Below are 23723 nucleotides of genomic sequence, written 5' to 3'. Positions count from 1 at the left end.
TTTGGGGAAACAAGTGTAACCATTTCTATCTCCTCTTTTCTTAAAGAAATCCTGGAATTATTTGTCTGCTTAAAGCCAGAATCCAGAAGAATCATCTCCCCTCTGAAGCTTGCATCAGCTCCACCCAGTATCAGTCATGGATTCATTATTCACTCCACCAATGAGGAGAGTGTTTTGAAGGGTGCTCTGGGCTTGAACCTCAGTTTACATACTCCTCTAGATTAAACATTTCATGCAAAGAAGGAGTTTAAACAAAGACTTTTCAGGAAAGTGGGTATTATGATATTCTGGAGCAAAAAATATAAAAAGGGGCATCGTGGGAGATGAGGCTAAAAGAAAGATGGGAGTCCGATGAGGCAGGAAAGGGAAGAGAGAGGCTCAAATGGTGGACCAAGAACCTAAGTCTCCTGACTTAGGGAATACTCCCTGCATAGCAGCTATATCATTGAAGAATGAACATATAAACTGATCTTTCTTCCTTTGCTAGTTCAGCCAAGATCCACAGCAAAGACCATGGAAAACTACACCACAGTGACTGAGTTTGTTCTAGTTGCCTTCCCTGTGCTCCAGGAGCTGCAGACTTTTCTCTTTGTGGTCCTCTTGTTAACATACATGCTAACCATAGCAGGAAACATCATCATCATTTCCCTGATCTGGACTGATTATCGTCTCCACACCCCAATGTATTTCTTCCTCAGTAACTTGTCTTTTTTGGACATATTGTTCACCACTGTCATAGCCCCCAAGTTGTTGGCCTGTCTCCTTAATGACAGAAAAACCATCTCGTTTGCAGGCTGCATCACTCAAACATATTTCTATTTCTTCCTGGGCACAGTTGAGTTTATCCTTCTGGCCGTGATGTCATTTGACCGCTATGTGGCAATCTGCAATCCTTTGCGTTACACTATCATAATGAACAGCAAAGTCTGCTTCTTGCTAGTTCTGGGGTGCTGGATTGGAGCTTTCCTCTCAGTTCTGTGTCCGACTATTGTGGTCTCTAGGTTGCCCTATTGTAACAAGGAGATTAGCCACTTCTTTTGTGACATTGCCCCTCTGTTACAAATTGCCTGTATAGACACTCATCTCATCGAGATTATCAACTTCCTTTTGTCTTCGGTGGTTGTCCTGAGCTCCTTGGTCCTCACCATTGTGTCCTACAGCTACATCATTAGCACCATCTTGCATATTCCCTCAGCTCAAGGCCGCCAGAAGGCCTTTTCCACCTGCGTCTCTCACATTACAGTTGTCTCCATTGCCTATGGAAGTTCCATTTTCATGTATGTGAGACCTAATCAGAGTTATTCATTGGATTTTGACAAAGTAACTGCTGTTTTTACCACGGTGGTGACCCCTCTTCTGAATCCCTTCATTTACAGCTTGAGGAATGAAAAAGTAAAAGAAGTCCTAAGAGAGAGCATCACCAGAGTCATTTTCTCATTTCCACGAAAATCTTGATACTGAATTTGTGGGGGGGGAGGGGGAGAGGAGGAGGGCAGGAACACATTTTAAGACTTTAAAATGTTTTGTCTCTTCATTTCTGCTCTGTATGAATTGCAGTCCTTCAGATTCAAGTGCCTGAAACTGTCCAGATAAGATGAACAGAAGAAACAACACATCATACACATCAGTCATGATAATCCAGAAAATGTCATGCCAAATTGAGTGAATACAGAGTTTCTTGGACTGTGGTACAGAGTAGAGACTCAACAAAAATTTGTTGATTGACACTGAGTGAAGCAGCTAGAAAATCCGTGCTGATTTGTGGGTAGGGAAATCACAGCATCCTAGGTTGTCAGAATTGAAAGAAATCTTAGAGAAGATATTGTCCAAGAGTTCTTAAAATTTTTTTTGTATCATTGAACCCTTCTGGACTCCTTAGAATCATATTTTAGATGTATAAAATAAAAAATTTAGGATTATCCTCAAAATTATATTTGTGTTTCAGCAAATATATTCACCTTCGGTCTCCTGCCAGTGTTAACATACCCTGTCATATAGATATTTCATGATCGAACTTCTTGTATCCCCTATTCTTATCTCCTACAAGTGTAGGAGAATTTGTTGATAACATATAGAAATGCCAATGATTTGTGTAGATTTAATAATACATCTACCTTTTGGCAAATAGAATGACCATTGTGAATATCACATGTTTATTTTGAACTAGGGAATTGTTATCCTGACTTCATTAGTTCACAAAAGATAAAATATTTAATCTTTGGCCCTTTACAGAAAAAAATTGCCAACCTTTGGTGATACATAAGAAAAAATAATAAAAAAATTTATCTGGAAGAACAAAAAGTCAAAAATTGCAAGTAAATTAATGAAAAAATGCAAATGATGGTGGCCTAGGTGTATCAGACCTAAAACTATATTATAAAACACAGTCACCAAAACCATTTGGTACTGGCTAAGAAATAGAGTAATAGATTAGTGAAATAGGTTAGGTTCACAAGATACAATAGTCAATGACTATAGTGATCTACTGTTTGATAAATACAAAGACTCCAGCTTCTGGGATAAGAACTCACTATATCACAAAAATTGCTGAGAAAATTGGAAAATAGTATAGCAAAAACTAGGTATTGATTCACAATTAACACCCTATACCAAGTTAAGGTCAAAATGGGTTCATGATTAAGATATAAAGGATGATACTATAAATTAGGAGAACAAAGAATATTCTACCTCTCAGATCTGTAGAGAAGGAAGGAATTTGTGGCCAAAGATGAACTAGAGAACATTATGAAATGGAAAATGGATAATTTTCATTATATTAAATTTAAAAAATTTTATACAAACAAAACCAATACAGCCAAGATTAGAAGGGGAAGCAGAAAACTGGGGGGGGGGGGATTTTACATCTGAGGTTTCTGATAAAGGCCTCATCTCTAAAATAGATAGAGAATTGACTCAAATTTATAAGAATACAAGCCATCCTCCAATTGATAAATGGTCAAAGGATAGAAACCAATAATTTTCAGAAGAAATTAAAGCCATTTCTAATTATGTGAAAAAATGCTCTAAATCGCTATTGATTAAAGAAATGCAAATTAAGACATCTCAGAGCAAATTAAGCTCTCAGATTGGCTAAGATGATAGGAAAAGATAATGATAAATATTGGAGGTGATGTGGGAAAACCAGGATACTAATGTTGGTGGAGTTGTGAACTGATCCAACCATTCTAGAAAGCAATATGGAACTATAACCCAAGGGCTATCAAACTGTGCATACCCTTTGATCCAGCAGTGTCTCTACTGGGTGTATAAACCAAAGAGATCATAAAAAAGGGAAGTGGACCCACATGGGCAAAAATGTTTACATCAGCCCTTTTTGTAGTGGCAAAGAATTGGAAACTGAGTATGCCCATCAGTTGAGGAATGGCTAAATAAGTTATCGTGTATAAATGTTATGGAATATTTTTGTTCTATAAGAAACAATTAGCAGGATGATTTCAGAAAGGCCTAGAAAGGCTTACATGAACTAATGCTAAGTGAAGTGAGTAGAACCTAGAGAATGTTGTACATAGCAACAATAAAATTATGTGATGATCAACTGTAATGGACTTGACACTTCAACAATGAGGTGAGTCAGGCCAGTTCCAATAGACTTGTGATGTAGAGAGACATCTGCATCTATTGAGAGAATTATGAGGACTGAATGTGGATCACAATATAATATTTTACCTTTGTTATTGTTGTTATTTTCTTGCTTGTTTTTTCTCATTTTTTTCCCTTTTGAATTTTTCTTGTGCAGCATGATAATTGTAGAAATATGTTTAGAAGAATTGCACATGTTTAACCTATATTGGATTACTTACTGCCTCAGGGAAAAGGGAGATAGAGAGAAAGGGAGAAAAATTTGGACCACAAGGTTTTACAAGAGTGAGTATTGAAAGCTATCTTTGTATGTATTTTGAAAAATAAAAATAAAGTAAGTTTATTTAAGGAAAAAGGTTACAGAAAAAAAAAAGTTAAAAAAGACTCTAGGAGTAGCAAATATGAAAGAGATTGGGAGAATAATAAGGTTATTAAGGAAAGGAGTTTAGAAGAATCTATTAAAAGAGTTATCCATGAAGCCTGAATATGCCAGTGATTGGCAGGATAGATCCATAGAGGAGCTTAGCAGACTAACCAGAGTTAGCTAGGGTAAGGAGAAAGACTGCCCTGTAGGGAGCTTAGTCCTGGAAAGAATTTAGCAAAAATCATCACGAGCAGATCTTTTACAGGGGAAAGACAGCCTTAGGGTTTCTCAGGGAAACTAGGGAAATAAAGATGGAAATCTGGAGAGAGAGATCAAGGAACCAGATAGAATGCACCTAGCAAACCAGGTCCCAGACCTATCTAAAGATATGCTAATCAATATCACAAAAATTGTTTAAAGATGCACAGAGGTTCGGGAATACACAATAAAGATTGATTAAAATTTCCTATACAAACCAGATAGTCTGGGAATTAGCTATACCTGAAAATAGTCAAATAGGCTTCTTCCCTAAGAGGCAAAGAGAGTAAGTCCACATCAGGATCAAGAATTATCGTGTAGGTACTTATATAAAAAGGAAGAAAACAAATTTCCACAAATTGTTTTGTTAATGAAATTCAAAATATAATAACTGAGTGCAAGTATAGATAACACAGATCTACTAATGAAAAAAATGGGATTTTATTTTAATAGTCTAGACCCCATTTTGCTTGTGAAATGAAGGTGAAGCATGAAACAGAATAGGATTATATTTAGAATGAAAAATAAAATTGTAGAATCATAATCTAGTACAATGTACCAAGACCTGGACCAAGAAAAAGTTCATATCAAATCTTTGTTCTTCTAGCTGTGGGTCTGGGGGCAAGTCACTTGTTTCTTTATCTGAATAATAATAATAATAACCACTTTAAAATATTTATTGTGCTTTTACATTCAGTAAAGTTGGATGAGAGAATTTCTAAAAGGTTACCTCCAGCATTAACATTCTATAATGCTTCATTTTTTAATTGAAAGGCAACTTAAATGATGTAGTTAAAGAAACTTAGACAAAAAGAAATGGCTCTCACTTAAATATTTGAATTTTTTATCTTGCTCAAATGAGACACTACTATTTGGAAGCAAGAGCTTGCCAAATTTTTATTTATTTAAAAGTCCATAATTTACAATTGTAGAATTCTTCAAAAGTGAGAACATTTGCTTGCTTTTTGAACCTTAGATAAGATCTCAAGCCACTAGCTATCTCTTCTGTTTTCTGTTTCTTTCCTTGAATCGAGGGCCCTAAACAAAGATCCTTAGATAACTTCACAAATTCAAAAGGTCAGAATCATTCATCTTAGGGTACTGATTGCCCAGCAACAACTTCTGACTGATAACAGTATTATCACCAGGAGGATATTATTCATTCAATTTTCATAACTGAAGTAGATGCTATTATTAGACCCATTTTACAATTGAAGAAATTAAGGTAGATTGAGATTAAAAGATTTGCTTAGGATCACAGAATAAATAAGTTTCTGAGGCTGAATTTGAACTTGTCTTCTTGACTATTCTCAGCACTCTATTCATTAAACCACTCAGCTGCATCAGTGAGATAATGGAAGCATCAAAGTATCAAAGAATACATTGTCTCCCTACCAAATAATTACAAATAAAAGGACCTAGAAAGCCCAACCCAGATGCTGGATTGCCAAAAGATCTACACTTGTTGAGCAGATTACACAGGTCAGATATAAAAATCAAATGTATATAGTAGTTCCACAAGTTTCCCAGGACTTTTACCTAGTAGTAGTGATGGTGGTTGTCACTCATTCTTAAAGAGTACCAAAAGAACCTCACTATATTGGGGTCAAGCTTATCCAACTGTGGCTGATCAGACCAATACAAGCTTAGAAAGTTCTAACACAAATCAAGCACAAATAGTCCATAGGAACATTTATTGTGGAGATGTCTAAATTTGTGCCTCTCACATTTCTTTTGAACTACTGCAACCTGATGGAAAGATATAATAAGACTAAGTGGCTCCTGTAGTGTTTTAACTATTTTTCAGCTGATGCTTATGTCTTTTTGCGTTTTAAATATTATTTTTGTGGTGAAGAAAAAAGAGATCCTACATCTGATACCTATTATTTTGTATATTTAGTAAAATTTTAGAAGGCTTACCTACAAGACTTCCTCTAACCTAGTTATTCCAACAAATCTAGAAAAGATATCAGACCAAATCCTGATTGGAAAAAAAAAAGAAAGAAAGAAAAATCATAGTAAATGGTTCTTCCATTCTAGGTTGGCACAAGGAGATAAAGGTCTTAAAAAGTGGATTCTGGTCAGGAAATGTTACATTGAACATTCTAATACAGAGAGAAGCTCTCCCCTAAACAAGGAGTCCCGAATTTTGCACAAAGGGGCTTAAACTTGCATAGGGTGAAGAAATAGTTGCAACAGGAGCAGTTCTGTTGGTCAATACATATTTTTGTTCACAAATCTAGCATCAAGAAAAGGTCCTATGTCTACGGATCAAAAATCATTGAAGAGCTTAGGCTTTGTATGGAGCAAGAAGTAAATTCAGAAGCAAACAACAACAGCATAACTTAGACTTCAGCAGCAAAATAGGGTTTAGTTTCAGTTTCCAGCGCTATCTGAAGCCTGAAGTAAAATAACCTGAGCAGAAATTACAAAGGAAAGGCTATAGTTCAGTCACTCAACAAGCAAAACTTTCTGGCTGCTATATATACTATATATATAAACTATACTGATCCCCTGATATACCGATCATAACCCTAGCAAAAAGTAAATAAGATTCATCAGTTCTTTAATTAACAAACATCTATTAAATGCCTAATAGATAAGCTTGCTTATAGCATGTCTTCACTACTAGAGTGCCACATTTTTATTAGTTCCCTCTTCTCCTCCAACTAATCTTAGAAAATTCATTGAACCCTCCCTTTAAGGCACCCTCCCTTAAGGATGCCTAGCATGGTGTAATCTTTTAAATCTTTATCATATATACCCTACATAAATAGCAACAACAAGCTTGTGACTTACATTTTAACTCAACCTCATCATAACTCCTTTTAATTTTAAAAATTTTAAAAGCATAGATCAGTTCATTAGTGAGATAAGAAAAGGACTTTTCAACACTGATGTGATTCAGACCAAATCCAATAGACTTGTGATGAAGAGAACCATCTGCATTCAGAGAGAGGACTGTGTGAACTGAATGTGGATCACAACATAGTTATTTTCACCTTTTTGTTGTTGTTGTTTGTTTGAAATTTTTATTTCTTACTAAAGAGCGGAAAGAGAGCTGTATGTGCCAAAATGTTTGTGGCAGCTCTTTTTGTTGTAGCTAGAAACTGGAAATTGAATGGATGTCCATCAATTGGAGAATGGTGGTAAATTGTGGTATATGAAGGTTATGGAATATTATTGCTCTGTAAGAAATGACCAGCAGGAGGAATACAGAGAGGCTTGGAGAGACTTAAATCAACTGATGCTGAGTGAATGAGCAGAACCAGAAGATCACTGTACACTTCAACAACAATGCTGTATGAAGATATATTCTGATGGAAGTGGATATCTTCAACATAAAGAAGATCCAACTCACTTCCAGTTGATCAATGATGGACAGAAATAACTACACCCAGAGATGGAACACTGGGAAGTGAATGTAAATTGTTAGCACTACTGTCTATCTACCCAGGTTACTTATACCTTCGGAAGCTAATAATTAATGTGCAATAAGAAAATGGTATTTACACACATATATTGTATCTAGGTTATATTGTAACACATGTAAAATGTATGGGATTACCTGTCATCGGGGGGAGGGAGTGGAGGGAGGGAGGGGATAATTTGGAAAAATGAATAAAAAAAAAAAAGAAATTTTTATTTCTCATTTTTCCCCTTTTTGATCTGATTTTTCTTCTAAAGCATGATAATTCTGGAAATATGTTCAGAAGAATTGCACATGTTTAATCTATATTGTATTATTTGCTGGGGGGGAGGAGGAAGAAAATTTTGGAACACAAGGTTTTGCAAAAGTGAATGATTAAAACTATCTTTGTATGTATTTTGAAAATAAAAGATTACTTTAAAAATAAAAACAAAAGAAACAGACAATTTGAATTATAATTAATATACTGATAGTGAAAATATTTCAATCTTCTCTGTTCAGAACTTTCATGAAGATGCTACTGCCATTAGTTACAATGTGTCTATTAAACTTGGTAATAAGCAGCAAAAGCAGACTGCTATAGAGTTCCTATTCTAGTTCATCCAACTGTCCATGAGATGATCCAGTATTTGATATTCTAAAACTTAATTAATTAAGACACCACTCTCACTTTTTTCCCCCCTCTGAGGCTGGGGTTAAGTGACTTGCCCAGGGTCACACAGCTAGGAAGTGTTAAGTGTCTAAGATCAGATTTGAACTCGGGACCTCCTGAATTCAAGGCTGGTGCTCTATCCACTGCACCACCTAGCTGCCCCCAAGGCACCATTCTCAATTATCTACAAAGTCTTATGAGCCTAGATTGAATATATTTTATCAAAATAAGATACAAAATAAACAACAAAAAAATTCAGTCTCATCAATACAAAACATGACGTAAAAGATAGCCCAACAAATGAAGCAACATTTTGCTTTTGTTTCCATTTCTTTTCCTTTAATGATATAATAAAGATCTCACTAGCATTTATTGATTAAAAAAAAAAATCAGAAACTCTCATAGTATATTTCTCATAGATAAAGCTAATGAATATTTGAGTACACAATTGATTGTTAAATCTTTTGTGTTTGGCTACTCTTCTTGGTCAACTTTTTTTTTTTTTTTTTGGTAAACAGTTTTTTGTTTTTTCCAATTATATGTAAACATAGTTTTCAACATTCTTTTTTAGTAATTTGAGTTCCAAATTTTTTCCCTTCTTCCCTTTCATCCATCCTCCCTAAGATGGTAAGCAAGCTGATATAGGTTTTTCATGTGCAATAATGTTAAGCATATTTCCATATTAGTCATATTGTAATAAAAAATGCAACAAAAGGGAAAAGTCATGAAAAAAAGAGAGAGACAATAGCTTTCTTTGATCTGCATTCAGACTTTATACTTCTTTCTCTGGATATAGATATTATTTTCCATCATGAGTCTTTGGGAATTAAAAGGGGTTAGCCAATCATAATTGATCATTACATAATGATGCAGCTACTATATACAATGGTCTCCTGCTTCTACTCACTTTGGTTCATGTAAGTCTTTTGAAAAAACTTTTAAAGTTTTCTGAAATTTGTTTCCTCATCATTTCTTGTAGCATAATATTATTTCATAAAATCATGTATTGTTAAGGTCCATGCCTAAATGCAAAACCCAGAAAGCCTATAAAGAGTTAAAGGTAACTGAACTTTTAAAAAGGGATGGGTCAGTTCTCCAAAAGCCCCCAGAGATGTGAATCGTAACGTACTTGAAGGAATTACAAAATCAGCCTCAGATGTTGCTTGAAAATGGGAATGAAATAAATGAGAGGCAAGAGGAAGGGAGGGAGATCAGAGAATGCAACTGCCTCTCAGTCTTCTCATATTGTTATTATCCTCTCACATGAAGGGATCTGTTCTGCTGGACAGAATTAGATCCCCAGCAGCCACTAGCAGGTTATATACCACAATTTGTTCAGCCATTTCTCAATTGATGGGCATTCCTTCAATTTCAAATTCTTTGCCACTATAAAAAGAACTGTTAAAAATATTTTGTTACATATAAATTTTGTTGCATAGAACGAGAGAGTAGCTTTTTTGAAAAAGACCTAGAAGCTTTAGTGATTTGCTCAATCAATATATGTTAAAGATATGGCACTCAAAAAGATTAATATGAGCTTAATCCATATTAAGAGAGGACAAGTTTCAAACAATGTACAAGACAGAGCACATAAATTACTTATTTAATTTGAATTCCTGCAATACATTCAGACATAATAGATATGTCTTTTTTCCCTTTTTTAAAATTTCTTTGGGATTCAGATCTCCTGGTCACATTGCAGGATGGAAGGGTATGCACAATTTGATTGTTCTTTGGGCATAGTTCCAAATTGTTCTCCAGAATAGTCAAATCAGTTCACAACTCTATCAACAATGTATTAGTGTCCAATTTTCCATACCTTCTCCAACATTTTTCTTTTCCTGTAATATTATCCATTCTTACAGATATGAGGTGGTACCACAAAGCTATTTTAATTTGCATTTCTCTATTCAGTATTGATTTAGAGCACTTTTTCATATGATTATAGATAGCTTTAATTTCTTCATCTGAAAACTGCCTGTTCATATTCTTTGTCATGGAAATTTTGATATTACATTGGATGCCTACATAGTAGGCATTTAAGAGATGCTTATTGACTGACTATTAAAGGCAAATATGGTCTCAATAAAATTGCTGACAATACTAGAGATTATAGACATAACAAACTTCAGTTGTAGTGTGATATTTTGATAATGAAATTATTCCTTTTTAAGTTCTAAATTCTTGAGACTGATTATTAACACCTGAATCTCAATCAAATTTTATACAATAAAACAACAACCTTGATATTCTTAAAAATAACTGGTTAACAATATTTCCTATTTTGAAGGTATATCTATTATGTCTGAATGTATTGCAGGAATTCAAATTAAATAAATATTTTATGTGCTCTGTCATGTATATTGAAACTTGTCCTCTCTTAATATGGGTTAAGCTCATATTAACCTTTTTTGAGTGTCATATCTTTAACTTATATTGATTGAGCAAATCTCTAAAGCTTCTAGGTCTTTTTCAAAAAAAGCTACTCTTTAGTTCTATTCCTCTCATCTTATCCTTGTAAAGTTAATATTTTAACACTTTTAATATAACAATTTTAACATGAATTTTTACATATGTAAAATTATGTACTATATAATTATAATATTTATATAATATTTAACAATTTGTGAAACTTTACATTTGTCTCTATTAAATTTTACTTCATTAGATTCATCCCAAAATCCAAAGTTGTCAAGATTTTTATAGGGAAGAGTGTTGAGAAGTAGGGAGTAATCTGGTTTCGCCAAATGTGATAGGTAGTTTTGTGTGAATTATAAATTTAATTTTAAAAATACCATCTATGCCTTTATTCAAATTATTATGAAAATATGTTAAATATCATAAAGCCATGCACCAATTCCTGGAGTCCTTCACTAAAGCCTCCATTTGATGTTGAAATGCATCCATAAAGAACTCTTTGGATATATTTGACAAATTCTGAAGCCATATAACTAGCCCATATTTTTCTCTCTTTTCCACAAGAATTGCAAAAAAAAATTGTTGAATGTTTTGCTATTTTGTATATATTTTCACTTGAAGGACAAACTAATAAGTATTCAAGTTCCAGTTTAAAAGTCAAGGAATTGCCTATATAAGAAACTTATAGTTATGAAATGAAATGGGGCTCTTTGAAAAAAAGTACCATTCAATAGTCAACTTCACAAATGAATCCATTAACTATATCAGAACCAAATCAACAGATTATCTCAATTCCAGAAAATAATAGTTCTTCACCATCAAATACTTCAAGGTTTGCAAAGCACTTTAAGTGCATTATCTCATTTGAACCTCTTAAATAGGGTTTATGTTATCTTTCTTTTACAGAACATTAAAATTAGGACTTAGAAACACAAGGTCCCATAGCAATTAAGAGTTTTAAAATTCAAACTCGTTTTTCTGATTACAACTCTATCTACTACAGCATAAGGCCTCTGATATTCCTGATTACTACCAGAGCTCCCCCTTAATTAAAAAAACAAACACCTTGCACAATCTACAAACTATAGCAAACTTTGAGTACTTCAATGTTCCATCATACATAGAGCATTTGGTACCTCAAAGAAAGATGAATATGAAAAATACTGGCAGTACCTTCATGATATCCCCTGAGGTAGTAATTGCACAAAGTACTTTATAGGTAGACAGAAGGCTAAGAGGAACTTGTTACAGGGAACAAGTCTTATCTTGTCCTAGAGAAAGAGCTACAGAAACCAAGAAAATCTAATCATCTGCAAACAGAAACTCCCAGGGTCTAACAGTCTATTTAACACAGAGATAATGGAATTTAGCTCAATAATTTAATTGCTGTCCTCTAAAATAAATAAATCATCCTAAGTACTGCAGTGGATAGAGTGCCAGATCTAGAGGCAAAAAAAATTTATCTCCTTAAATTCCAATCTTTAACTTATTAGCTGTGTGAACCTAAACAAGTCACTTAATTCTGTTTGCCTCAGTTCCTCATCTGCAAAATGAGCTGGAGAAGGAAATGATAAACCACTCCAGTGTCTTTGCCAAAAAAAAAAAAAAAAAAAAAAATACTCCTAATGGGATCATGAAGAGTCAGAGTCAACAAGGAGCTAATTGTATTAGTTATGTCAATCCATTAGGCCATTTTATTCAAGATTCAGACTGAAAATTAGGAAGAAATCCACATTCACTACTTAGGTGATTATGACATTTTATTGTCAAGCTCACCTTAACAGCATCATATATGCTCGCTTATGGTTCCTAAATTCTCAGATCTGAATCTTGACTTTGAAATTATTATAAGCTATGTGATCCTGAACAAGTCATTCTCTGGATCCCAGTTCTGTTGAATAAAGAGACCAAACTAGCTCCTTTCCTTCTCACTTTAAATCTATGAGCCTATAAAATACATTAAGCTATATTATAGCATGGTGTCTACTTCTGAATGGGGCAAAAAGTCTTGGAATGCTCAACTGGTGATCTGATGGACACAGAGCTCAATGGTATAATTTGGAATGGAAGTTGCCACCATCAAGGATTCTTCTTCCATCTTGATTCTCAACTCTACATCTGAGCCAAGCTGTTAACTCAAATTGAATTGAATTGAATTGAATGAACCACTTATAGCATTTTAGAAATTGTAAACCACTTAGAGGATTTCAGACTATGCAGAGAAAAAAATTGGGAGGGTGGTAGCAGGGAATTAGCAAAAAAAAAAAAATACCTCAAATGAAAATACTTAATGACTAAAATTTTCTGCAATTCTAAAGGATCTGTGCCTTGAAAATGTCTTAAGCACTACTGTATCTTTTCACTTTCTTTTTGTTCAATGCCAGGGAGAAAAGGAATCAGAAAGCTTTCCATAAACCATATAGTTCATTTCCAGAAAGCAGGTCTTTGAAGGGACAAGTCCCAACATGGGAAATATATCAAATACCTGTGATCTGATTTGGCACAAGGCTTAGTATTTAACAGGCCAATCCTGAAAGTGGCCCTGATTTAGTCTTTTGAAAGTATGGATCAGGAAAGTGTGGATAGATCTCTAGTTTCAGATCCCTTCTAACTTCTCACAAATCTTGATCATTGCTAGAATCCTCAGTCATGGGAGCTAGGTCCAGAGATTGGACTGGACAAATAACCTCAGCAACACTAACAATAATAACTCACATTGATATTGGGTTGAAGTATTTTCTAACAACCTTATGAGTTGGCTAGCACTAACCTGTTTTAGGAAAAATTCATACTTCATGTCACCTATTGGGAAAAATTTCTTCCTTGATACCTGTGCAATTTATGGCATAAAGTAGCATAGAAGATGGATTGCTGGGCCTGGAGTCCAGCCTAAGGTGCTGACTAACTATGTGATTCAAATTAGATAATATCTGCAAAGAGCTCACCACAGTGCCTGGCATTTAATAAATACTCATTCCTTCCTCTTCCCTTTTGGTCCCACAACTTTCCTACTAGACAAAGATGCTACTCTACTGCTCTTAGGATCCTGAAGCAGTGTCAAGCTCTTTTACCACACAGCTGCCTTTGTCCGGGTCCTGAGAAAATGGCAAATTCTTTTAGGAAAAAAAACTGCATAATTCCTTGCAAAACAGTTATAAATCCTGTTTTGTTTTTTTTTTTCTATTTTCATGTCCTCTTTATTCTGACTCCAAGAAACTGAAGAGGAAACTAAAGGCAACACAAGTTTCCATGAGGAGTTTCTCCTTTCAGACTATAGAAAGTACTTGAGGGAAATACTGCCAAATCCATCTTGAGCAGAAATTCTTCTTGCTCTTATCAGCTTCCAGAAGATACAGAATTCTCTCCCTAGGAGGGAAGTAGCAACAACCTTTCTGGTTTCAAAGAGGTCTCTTAAGCTGATAGCCTAAAATATCTGTTCTTTATCTTGAGATTCTCATCTGTTGTTCTCTGCTGTGCTCAATTCAAGCAATAGGAAGCAGCTTCTATCATAAGTGTTTCCTTAGAGTGGACTGCTATATTTCCTAATTCTCTTGATCCTTGACTTTTCATCCTTTTTATTCTTATTCTTATATTTTTATTTGATTATCTATGACTTCTAATACCTCAAACTAGGGGAAGTGGGGATGGAAAGGAAGCAATAAACAATTTTTGCACAGAACTCAGAGAATTCTATCATTTGTAATTTCTCTATATCCCTCAAAACTCTCAAAGCAGTCATACGTAAGTGGAAAGCAAAGTCTTGCAGCCAATCTTGCCTTTTTGTTTTTGAGAGAGACTGGTTTCTCTGTGGTTCTCCAGAAGTTTATGCTTCTTCTGATCAGTTGAGGTGTATTTCTTCTTAGGCAGATTTTATCAGTGTTCCATATAAAAACGTTATTTTTTTTCTGTGCTTTTCAGAAACCAAAGTGGGACAATATCTCATATTTGTCTGTTTCTATAATCAGTCAATTCTATTATACCAGTGTCTGAAGATTATATATAACAAGTCCAAGAAATATAGGTAGGCTTTCTACAATAGTTGGAGACTGAATACAAATTAGATAATCAACAAATTCATATACTCTTTGACTAAAAGTTGAAAATAAAGGCTGACTCATGTCTAAAATATAAAGAGAATTGACTCAAATTTAAAGGATCCAAGCCATTCTCCAATTGATAAATACTTAAAGGATATGAACAATTTTCAGATGAAGAAATTAAAACCATTTCTAGTGTCTAAATCATTATTGATTAAGGAAATGCAAATTAAGACAACTCTGAGATACCATTACACACTTCCTTGATTGGCTAACATGACAAGAAAAGATAATGATGAATGTTGGAGAGCATGTGGGAAAACTGGGACACTGATGCCATGTTGGTGAAGTTGTAAACTGATCCAACCATTCTGGAGAGTAATATGGAACTATGCCCAAATGACTATCAAACTGTGTATACTTTTTGATGAATGTCCATCAGCTAGAGAATGGCTGAATAAATTATGGTATATGAATGTTATGGAATATTATTGTTCTGTAAGAAATAAGCAGCAGGATGATTTCAGGGAGGACCGGAAAGACTTAAATGAACTGATGCTAAGCAAAGTGAGTAGAACCAGGAGAACATTGTACACAATAAAAAGATTATGTGATGATCAACTTCAATGGACTTGGCTCTTTTCAACATTGAGGTGATTCAGGCCAATTCCAATAGATTTGTGATGAAGAGAGTTATCTGCATCTAGAAAGAAAACTATGGAGATTGAATGTGGGTCACAATATAGCATTTTCACCTTTGTTGTTGTTTGTTTGCTTTTTTTCTTTCTCTTTTTTTCTTTTCTTGTGCAGCATGATAAGTGTGGAAATGTTCAGAAGAATTGCACATTTTTAACTTATATTGGATTACTTGCTGTAGAGGGGTTGAGTGGGGAGAAGAGAGAAGAAAAACTTTGGAATACAAGGTTTTTGCTGAAAACTATCTTTACATATATTTTGAAAACAAAAAGCTATTATTTTAAAAGGAAAGAAAAAAGAAAATTATCTTTGCATGTATTTTGAAAATTAAAAACTATTATTTTGGGGCAGCTAGGTGGCACAGTGGTAGGAGGACCCGAGTTGAAATCTGGTCTCAGACACTTAACACTTCCTAGCTGTGTGACCCTGGACAAGTCACTTAACCCCAGCCTCAGGGGACAAAAATAAATATATATATATATATATATAATTTTTAAAAAGAACAATATGATAGAAGTTAAACTAAAAGAGAAAAATCATGAAGATTCTGATTATTATAGTGAACTTTGATTTACTTCAGCCTTCTGTACAATTGAATGAAGTCCTAATCAAGTGAGTACTATATTCTCCAGAGCCAGATCCTCTTTTACTAGACATCATCTGGAGGAACTATCAACACCACCAGATGGTTAAAAGTATATGAAGGAAGATGACAGTGACTTGATTAGATAAATGATATTATATTGATTACATCAACCCTGGAATACTGCCGAGCTCCTCAAACAAGATTCACAATGATTCATTTAGTCTAACTATCCCCACTAGCTAAAACCCTATATCACTCCTCTCCTTCATGGCTAAACTGTTTGAGAAAACCATCTGTACTAAATGCCTTGACTCTCTCTCCCTCTCAATCACTTCAAAATTTCTTTAAAAAAACTGGCTTCCAAACTCCTAATTCAACTGAAACTGTCCTCTCTAAATTTTCTAATTATCTCTTACTTTTCAAATCTAATCACTTTTTCTCAGTTCTAATCTTTTTTAATCTCTCTGTAACCTTTGACAATGCCCTATTCTCCTGGACTCTTTCTCCTCTGGAAATTTTTCCTTTTACCTGTCAAACCTTTCTTCAGTCTCCTTTTCTAAAGCTTCATCCAGGTATGTCCACTGTCTATAAGCTTTACGATGACTTTATTTTAGGTATTCTATATGATCTTATTTTTTGAGCTTTTCAATTCTCATTGGTTCAATAATTAGCTCTATGTAAATTATCATCTGATTTATATATTCATCTCTAATCTTGATGAGGAAACCCCAAAACTTAAAACCTCCTAGGACTCTGCCTCAGGGAAGGGACCCTCCTCAAGCACAAACAGTTTCACCCTTATCTAAAAACCCATTGAATTCTATTCAAATTCTAGCCCTGGCTGAAACTCAAACAGGAAGCCAATCTGGGACTCTACCCACGAGGCCCTTCAGATTGTTCAAATTCACTATCATAAAAAGAGCCAAACTGGAGTCCACTCTTTGCAGAGGTCCCAAACATGGCATCCTTATGCCATCCATGTCAAGGATTTCTGCCCACCGGAACCACCTTGGCTCTGGTGTCTTCCTACCTTTTAACCTTATTTCCAAACTCCATAATAAACCTCTTTTATCAATCTAGGTTTTCGGGTCTATAAATTCCTTTACAGGGGACTTTGCACCACTACTAGACCTCATTTAACTCTGTATTTTTGTGCCGAATCCAAAGGGGTTGCAGGGGAGCTCTATTTGACTCCCTGTACCCCGAACCTGCCACTAGACCTCAATTAACCCTAATTTCATCTAAGTACCCCTTACCTAACTCTCATCAATTTCTCTTTCTAACTCTAATTTTACATCATCAAGTTGGTATAAATTGAATATTCTGCTTGCATTTGACCTTTTCTTTTCCAGGAAGGCTTCAAATGTCCCTCTTCTTGAACAACCATCTTTCTTGCATTAATGATCAGATTTACATTTTCAGGGAATTTAATATTGGGCTGCATTGAGGTCTATTACTTTTTTAATATACTATTCTATTCCCTTTTACAGTTTCTAGAGGGTATAGAATATTCTTCTGTTATTCAAATTTCCTCTCCTTTATATCAAAGGTCTTTCTATTGATCACTTATAAAATTTGTAGTATATCATTGGAATTATTTAATTCAACAGTTATATGTCTTGGAATTTGAAGCACAGGTTATTGTTGCTCTTGTTTTCTGGAGTTGTTTTTTGGATTTTTTCCATTTGTGTATTGGTTTCTGTATGAGGAAATTCTGAAAAGTTTTCTTGTAGTATCTTTTACATTGGAATGTTTGTTTTTCAAATTGTGCTGTTTTTTTTCTTTGTTAAACATATGCAATTCTTCTGTCTATATATTTCCAAAATTATAATGCTGCACATAGCAAATTATCACAATCTCCAAAAAATAAAAATTATGGGAAACCCCATACATCAGTTAAAAAGGGACACAGGGGCAGCTAGGTGGTGTAGTGGATAGACCACCAGCCCTGAAGTCAGGAGGACCTGAGTTCAAATCTGATCTCAGACGTATAACACTTCCTAGCTGTGTGACTCTGGGCAAGTCACTTAACCCCAGCCCCAGGAAAAAAAAAATGGACACAAATAGAACTGCAACACATTATCTATTATACCTCATAGGCAAGAACATCATCCAGATGTGTGATTGGAAAGGTGGATTGGTCCAACACATACTAAGAGTAGGAAATAACAGGTAGGCAGCCTTATTGCTGCAGTGGCACCTATGAAATGTCAAAGATTTTTTAGAAATGTCTTTATTATGTTAGTAGGACCAACTATATACGAGTTATAAGAAGATATGAACAAAAATCACACAAGATAAAAAGGTATGGATACACATTCTTGCCAAGAGTGACCATAGCAAGATCATTGATCCTTTGAAGCACTGAGGCATGTATGACTGGTAGCTCTAGCACCTTTTCTCTCCATACTGCAGGGAAATTTTCCCAGTGGTTTTCATTGAATAGTAATTTCCTTCATTTATATTTTGCAATCTTGGGTTTATCAAATGCTGATCCCTTTGCTTCTAATTCTGGATTGTGTATTCTTTTTTAGTGATCTAGTTTTCTATTTTTATGCAGTGCCAGATATTTTTTGTAATTACTAGTTTAAAACTGAAACATATTTATGCAAGTCTTCCTTTTTAATCTACTCTACTCTTGATATTCCTGTTCATTCTCACATATAAATTTTATTATTACATTTTATAATTTTATGAAGTAGCCAGTTGCTAATTTGATTGGTTTTATATAGAATTAGTAAATTGATTTGGGTTATTTTAATACTTATTTATATTGAGTCAACCAAAAGGTATATATTTCATTCATAGAATCATAGTTATAATAAAATATCAAGGCCAATATAGTAGTACTAGTATAACTCCATCTTTTAACAGATGACTTGATGAGCAATCAGATGCTCAAATGACTTGACCAAAGTCATAGAAATTGTCAGTAGAAGAATTAAAACTAAAATTCAGGTTCCTAAGTCCAAATTCAAAACTTTTTCTGATATATTTAATTCGCCCTTTATTTCTTTTATAAGCATTTCATAGTTATTTGGGTTTTTTAATATAAAAAGCACTGTGAAGGTAATAGAAAGAGCATTGTACCTAGAATGAGATGGCATATTTGAATCCTTGTTCTCCTACATATAACCTTTGTGAGTTTGGACAAGATGCATCATCTCCCTTGGCTTTAAATATTTCACCCATAAAAGAGGACTATAAGGTACTTTTCATTCTAAATCCTACCTGATGCATATTTTACTATTATTTCTATCAAACTCTCCTGATTTAAGTTAGTTATATGTAATAATGATTTTTTATATATTGATAAAACAGTCTATTTGCTTTTTTATTATCATTTTCCTGGATTTTCTAAATGTAGCATTATATCATTTGTAAATTGCAATATGTCAATAATAATACCTTTTTTCAAAATACATGCAAATATAGTTTTCAGCATTCACCCTTACAAAACCATATTTTTCTCCTTTCCTCCCTACCTCCCCTCTTCCCTAGACAGCAAGCAATCCAATATAGGTTAAATATGTGCAATTCTTTTTCTTTTTTTAAATAATAGCTTTTTATTGTCAAAATATATGCAAGATAGTTTTCCAACATTCACCCTTGTAAAACTTTATGTTCCAAATTTTTCTCCCTCCCTCCCTTGCCCTCACTCCCAAGCCTAGGCAGCAAAAATGCAATGTACATTAAACATGTGCAATTCTTCTACATATATGTCCACATTTCCACTATTTATCAGGCTACTCAAGAGAAATCAGATTAAAAAGGGAAAAAAAAAAAGCAAGCAAACAACAAAAAAAGTGAAAATACTATGTTGAGATCCACATTCAGTCCCAATAGTCCTCTTTCTGGATGCAGATGGCTCTCTCCATCATAAGTCTTGGAATTGGCCTAAATCAGCTCATTGCTTGAAAAAAAGCCACGTCTGTCAGAGCTGATCCTCTCATAATCTTGAGTAATTCTTCTAAACATATTTCTACATTTCTCATGCTGCACAAGACAAATCAGATCAAAAAGGGAAAAAAAGAGAGGGGAAAAAAAAAAAAGCAAGCAAGCAAACAACAACAAAAAAAAAAAAAGTTGGGGAAAAAAACGTTGACAAATACTATGCTGTGATCTACATTCAGTTCCATAGTTCCTGTGATACAAATTTCTTTTTTCCTGACTTTTTTTATCTAATAATAATGGTGATTGATAGTAGACAGTCAAATTTCTCTCTTTTGTATTATGTTAAATCAATTTTTAATTCAAATTTTTTTATCACATGAAGGACAAAAATCTATTTATATCCTTACTTTCCAGTTGTTAACATACATTAATGTTATGCTTTTGTAAAAAGCTTATTATCCATCTATTAAGGTAACCATGGTTTTGTGTTTTTCCTTATTAATATGACTTATTAATTTTCTTTATAACATTGTCCTTATATTATTCATATGCATATTACTCATTGTACATAATAAATTTGTATGTATCATATATATATATATATATATATCATATTCACACATACATATATTATGCATATATACACATCAGTGGCAAACAAAATAAAGCTATTCATGCCAAAGAGACCACAAGATATTGTACATAGTGAACTGGTCTCAGAATCAGATGAACTCTGACACATCCTGACTGTGACCCTGAGTAAATCTCTTAATCTCTCAGGAAGCCCAGGCAACTCTAAATTTCAGAATAATAGCTAATCTACATTGGCTTTAGTTCCTTCCACTAGGAGGGAAATAGTATAGATAAGTGTAGCATGCTGTTGTCTCCAGATGCTGCCGGATCGCTCTCTGGGAAGAGATCTGCTGTATCAACTCAAATCTCTTGGACAGATTCTTCTTCCTGTAGTGAACCGTTGTCTCCAGGCAGTTGCTGTTAACTCTTGTCCAGAGAAGTGACTTCCCTTCCTGCAGAGAGCTGCATCAAGCCTGATGTAGTGCAGAGTCTTCTCCTATCTCTGGAGTGGTGTCCTCTTTTATCCTCCCAGAGAATGGGCGCGGGATAATGCAAGGGCTTCTGGGAAGAAGTACTCCAACCAATGAGCTTGCTCCTCTTATCAAGTCAACCTGAATTCTCACCTTGTCATTGTTCAGACAACCTGAATTCTCACCTTGTCATTGTCCAAACAACCTGAGTTCTCACCTAGTAATCCTAACATCTCCCCCTTTCTTTTGATTTAGAACATAGGATAGTCATAACCTTGAAACATAAATCCATCAATATGGGAGGTATTACACATAATTACATAAATTACATAAGCACATAGTAACATAGTAACATAATACATGCTAGAAGTATATAACAAATAACATGATCAAATAATCATAAATTGAAAATTTATAAATGTCCATAAGTCCATTGTCCATTAGTCTCATCTTGTGTTAGGAAGTTCAATGATTCCTGCTGGTTTTAAAATTCTTTAACAGTCTTTTTATTAGCCATGCTCTTTCAGTGTAAGATGTTTCTTAGATCTTCTCCTTTATTTTGAGGTCTTTCTCTTTTTCTGTCTCTCTCTGATGGACAAGGCGAATATGACTCGTTGGCACCCATCTGATTCCTTCTCCATCTGAAGAAATACAAGCAAACCCTCTCCCCCAGGCAGTTAACCTACCTAATTTCCTTCTATTTACCACTTTCTAAATCTCTTCTCATCATCTGGCAATTACATTAGAGTTGTTTGCACTGGACACAGCCCTGTTGGTTTAAAAGGCCTGTATTCTCCCCAAGTGTAATCCATTTTTGCAATCTGGTTGCCTTTGGGCTGACTTATCAGATAATCCCTTTCTGCCATGTGATTGCATTTCTGCTGGTTGATCAAATCAGAGTCCTGACCTTCTAAAGGCTCTTTGGGTGTAACATCAGCTGCCATCATGCCCCAAGTCTTTTTTGCCTGGGGCCCTGGACCTGGGCCCCCTCATCCCGTTTCCCTGAATTATTCTACACTCTGATGCCCAATGGAGTCCTCTGTTGCATTTTGGACATGGGGTTTTAGGTCTTCTCTCACCCTGTCTTCTCACTGTATCTCCATATCTACACTGAGCTCTTAGATGCCCAATTTTTCCACATTGAAAACATCCCCGAGTTTCTCTAGAAGTCCCTTGCCAGGAGGGACCCTGTCTTTCCACATTCATCATTGTCCAGGTGTAAAAAGCATTTGTTCCCACTGTAGCACAGCATCTTATGATCTCCTCTAAAGGAGCATCTTTGTCTAATCCCCATATAATTCTTTTGCAAATCTCATTGGCATTTTCCTTAGCCAGATGTCTGGTCATTATTTCTGTAGCTGCATTTTCTCCAATAGTTCTTTTGTCAGCAGTTTACAAACGTCCCATAAAATCTGCAAAAGGTTCATTGGGACCTTGCTCTATTTTAGTGAAAGCCTCTCCCCGATCTTTCTGTCCAGGGAGGACACCCCAAGCTTTTATTGCAGCCTTAGCAATTTGTTCATATATTGTCATGGTATAAGTAATCTGTTCTGAATTCTCTCCATACCGACCTTCACCAGCTAAGTGCTCAAAAGTGAATTATGTGTTAACTCCTATTTCCAAATTGCATCTGACTTGAATTTACATAATTCATGAAACTCTGCAAGCCACAACAAGTTTTGTCCAGGTTCCAGGCATGTCCTTGCTATGGATTTCCAATCATTTGGGGTTAGGACTTCATAAGACAAACCATCTAGTAACATTTTGACATAAGCTGATATAGCCCCATAAAGGGTACAACCTTTTTTCAAATCTTTAATTTTATTCAAATCTAAAGGTGCATATTTTCTCCTTTTATGACCTACAGAGTCAATCTCTTCAATCACAGGATATGCATGTATAAAATCACTTATATCCTGTCCTTCTCTCTTAGCTTTAACCAATGCTTTTTCTAATCTTGTCATAGGCTTAGGCTGCTTCACAGGCAATTCTGTTTGTGTTTCTGCCTCTTCCTCCCCTCCTTCTTCCTCCACCTCTGAAGGTGGAGTTGATGTGGGCCTGTCAGTAATCTGTTCTCTAGGCAGGGTTGAAGCTTCTTCAAGAGAATCATACCCTAATTCCTCATTTAAATCCTCTTGCTCTGGGGCAAGATCTTGATCTTTCCTTTTTTCCTCACACTTCCTCCTCTGTTCATTTTTAGAACTTTTCCTTCTCCTACAACTTGCTTAATAGTTTAAGGCTAATTGAACTATGTTGTAGATATAAAATACTTCTGCAGAAATTGAACGAGGCCCATTTTTTGCATGAAATCCTTTCATTTCAAATCCCACTAGCTTCCACTTATCTATATCTATCTTTTCTTCCTCTAAGAACCAAGGGGATGTACGTCTTAATGCAGCCAAGAGTTTAGCAATCTGTACCCAGGTTACAAGTAAACTCTGCTCCTCAATTATGTTGATTATACTCTCTATAGTACCACTCCTGAATGGGGGTGGAGCTGAGGTTGCTTCTGGGGCTGGGGTTGAGTCGGCTGAGGTCAAGGGATTGTATTTAGCTAACATCTGCCCCATTTCAGCTATAAGAGATTGCTGGTTTAGCCCTTAAGAAGTTAAGTTCCTTATTTATCTATTAGCACACTCACTTAATCTTTAACAAAGTTTCCTTGTTACTCACGGTTCTGGGTCAGAGAGACTGAGATCTGGATGGGAGGCTTTTCCACTGGTATCAGGATTGTGTCCGTCCCTG

At 34.9% G+C, this 23723-nt stretch overlaps 1 protein-coding gene across 1 annotated transcript; it reads left to right on the top strand.

Annotated features, from left to right (window-relative positions):
• The first annotated feature begins 513 nt into the window (after positions 1-513).
• On the top strand, positions 514-1455 carry OR6M1 (olfactory receptor family 6 subfamily M member 1). The gene has a single exon (XM_074297388.1). It carries the CDS (start codon positions 514-516, stop codon positions 1453-1455), a length of 942 nt encoding a protein of 313 aa, XP_074153489.1.
• Positions 1456-23723: the final 22268 nt, after the last annotated feature.

This window comes from Sminthopsis crassicaudata, chromosome 3 (assembly GCF_048593235.1).
Source record: "Sminthopsis crassicaudata isolate SCR6 chromosome 3, ASM4859323v1, whole genome shotgun sequence".
Classification (NCBI taxonomy): domain Eukaryota; kingdom Metazoa; phylum Chordata; class Mammalia; order Dasyuromorphia; family Dasyuridae; genus Sminthopsis; species Sminthopsis crassicaudata.
This window is presented reverse-complemented; position numbering and strand designations above follow the sequence as displayed.

Excerpts from the sequence above, each read along its gene's own strand:
- OR6M1 (XM_074297388.1), top strand. The coding sequence starts at position 514 with ATGGAAAACTACACCACAGTGACTGAGTTTGTTCTAGTTGCCTTCCCT.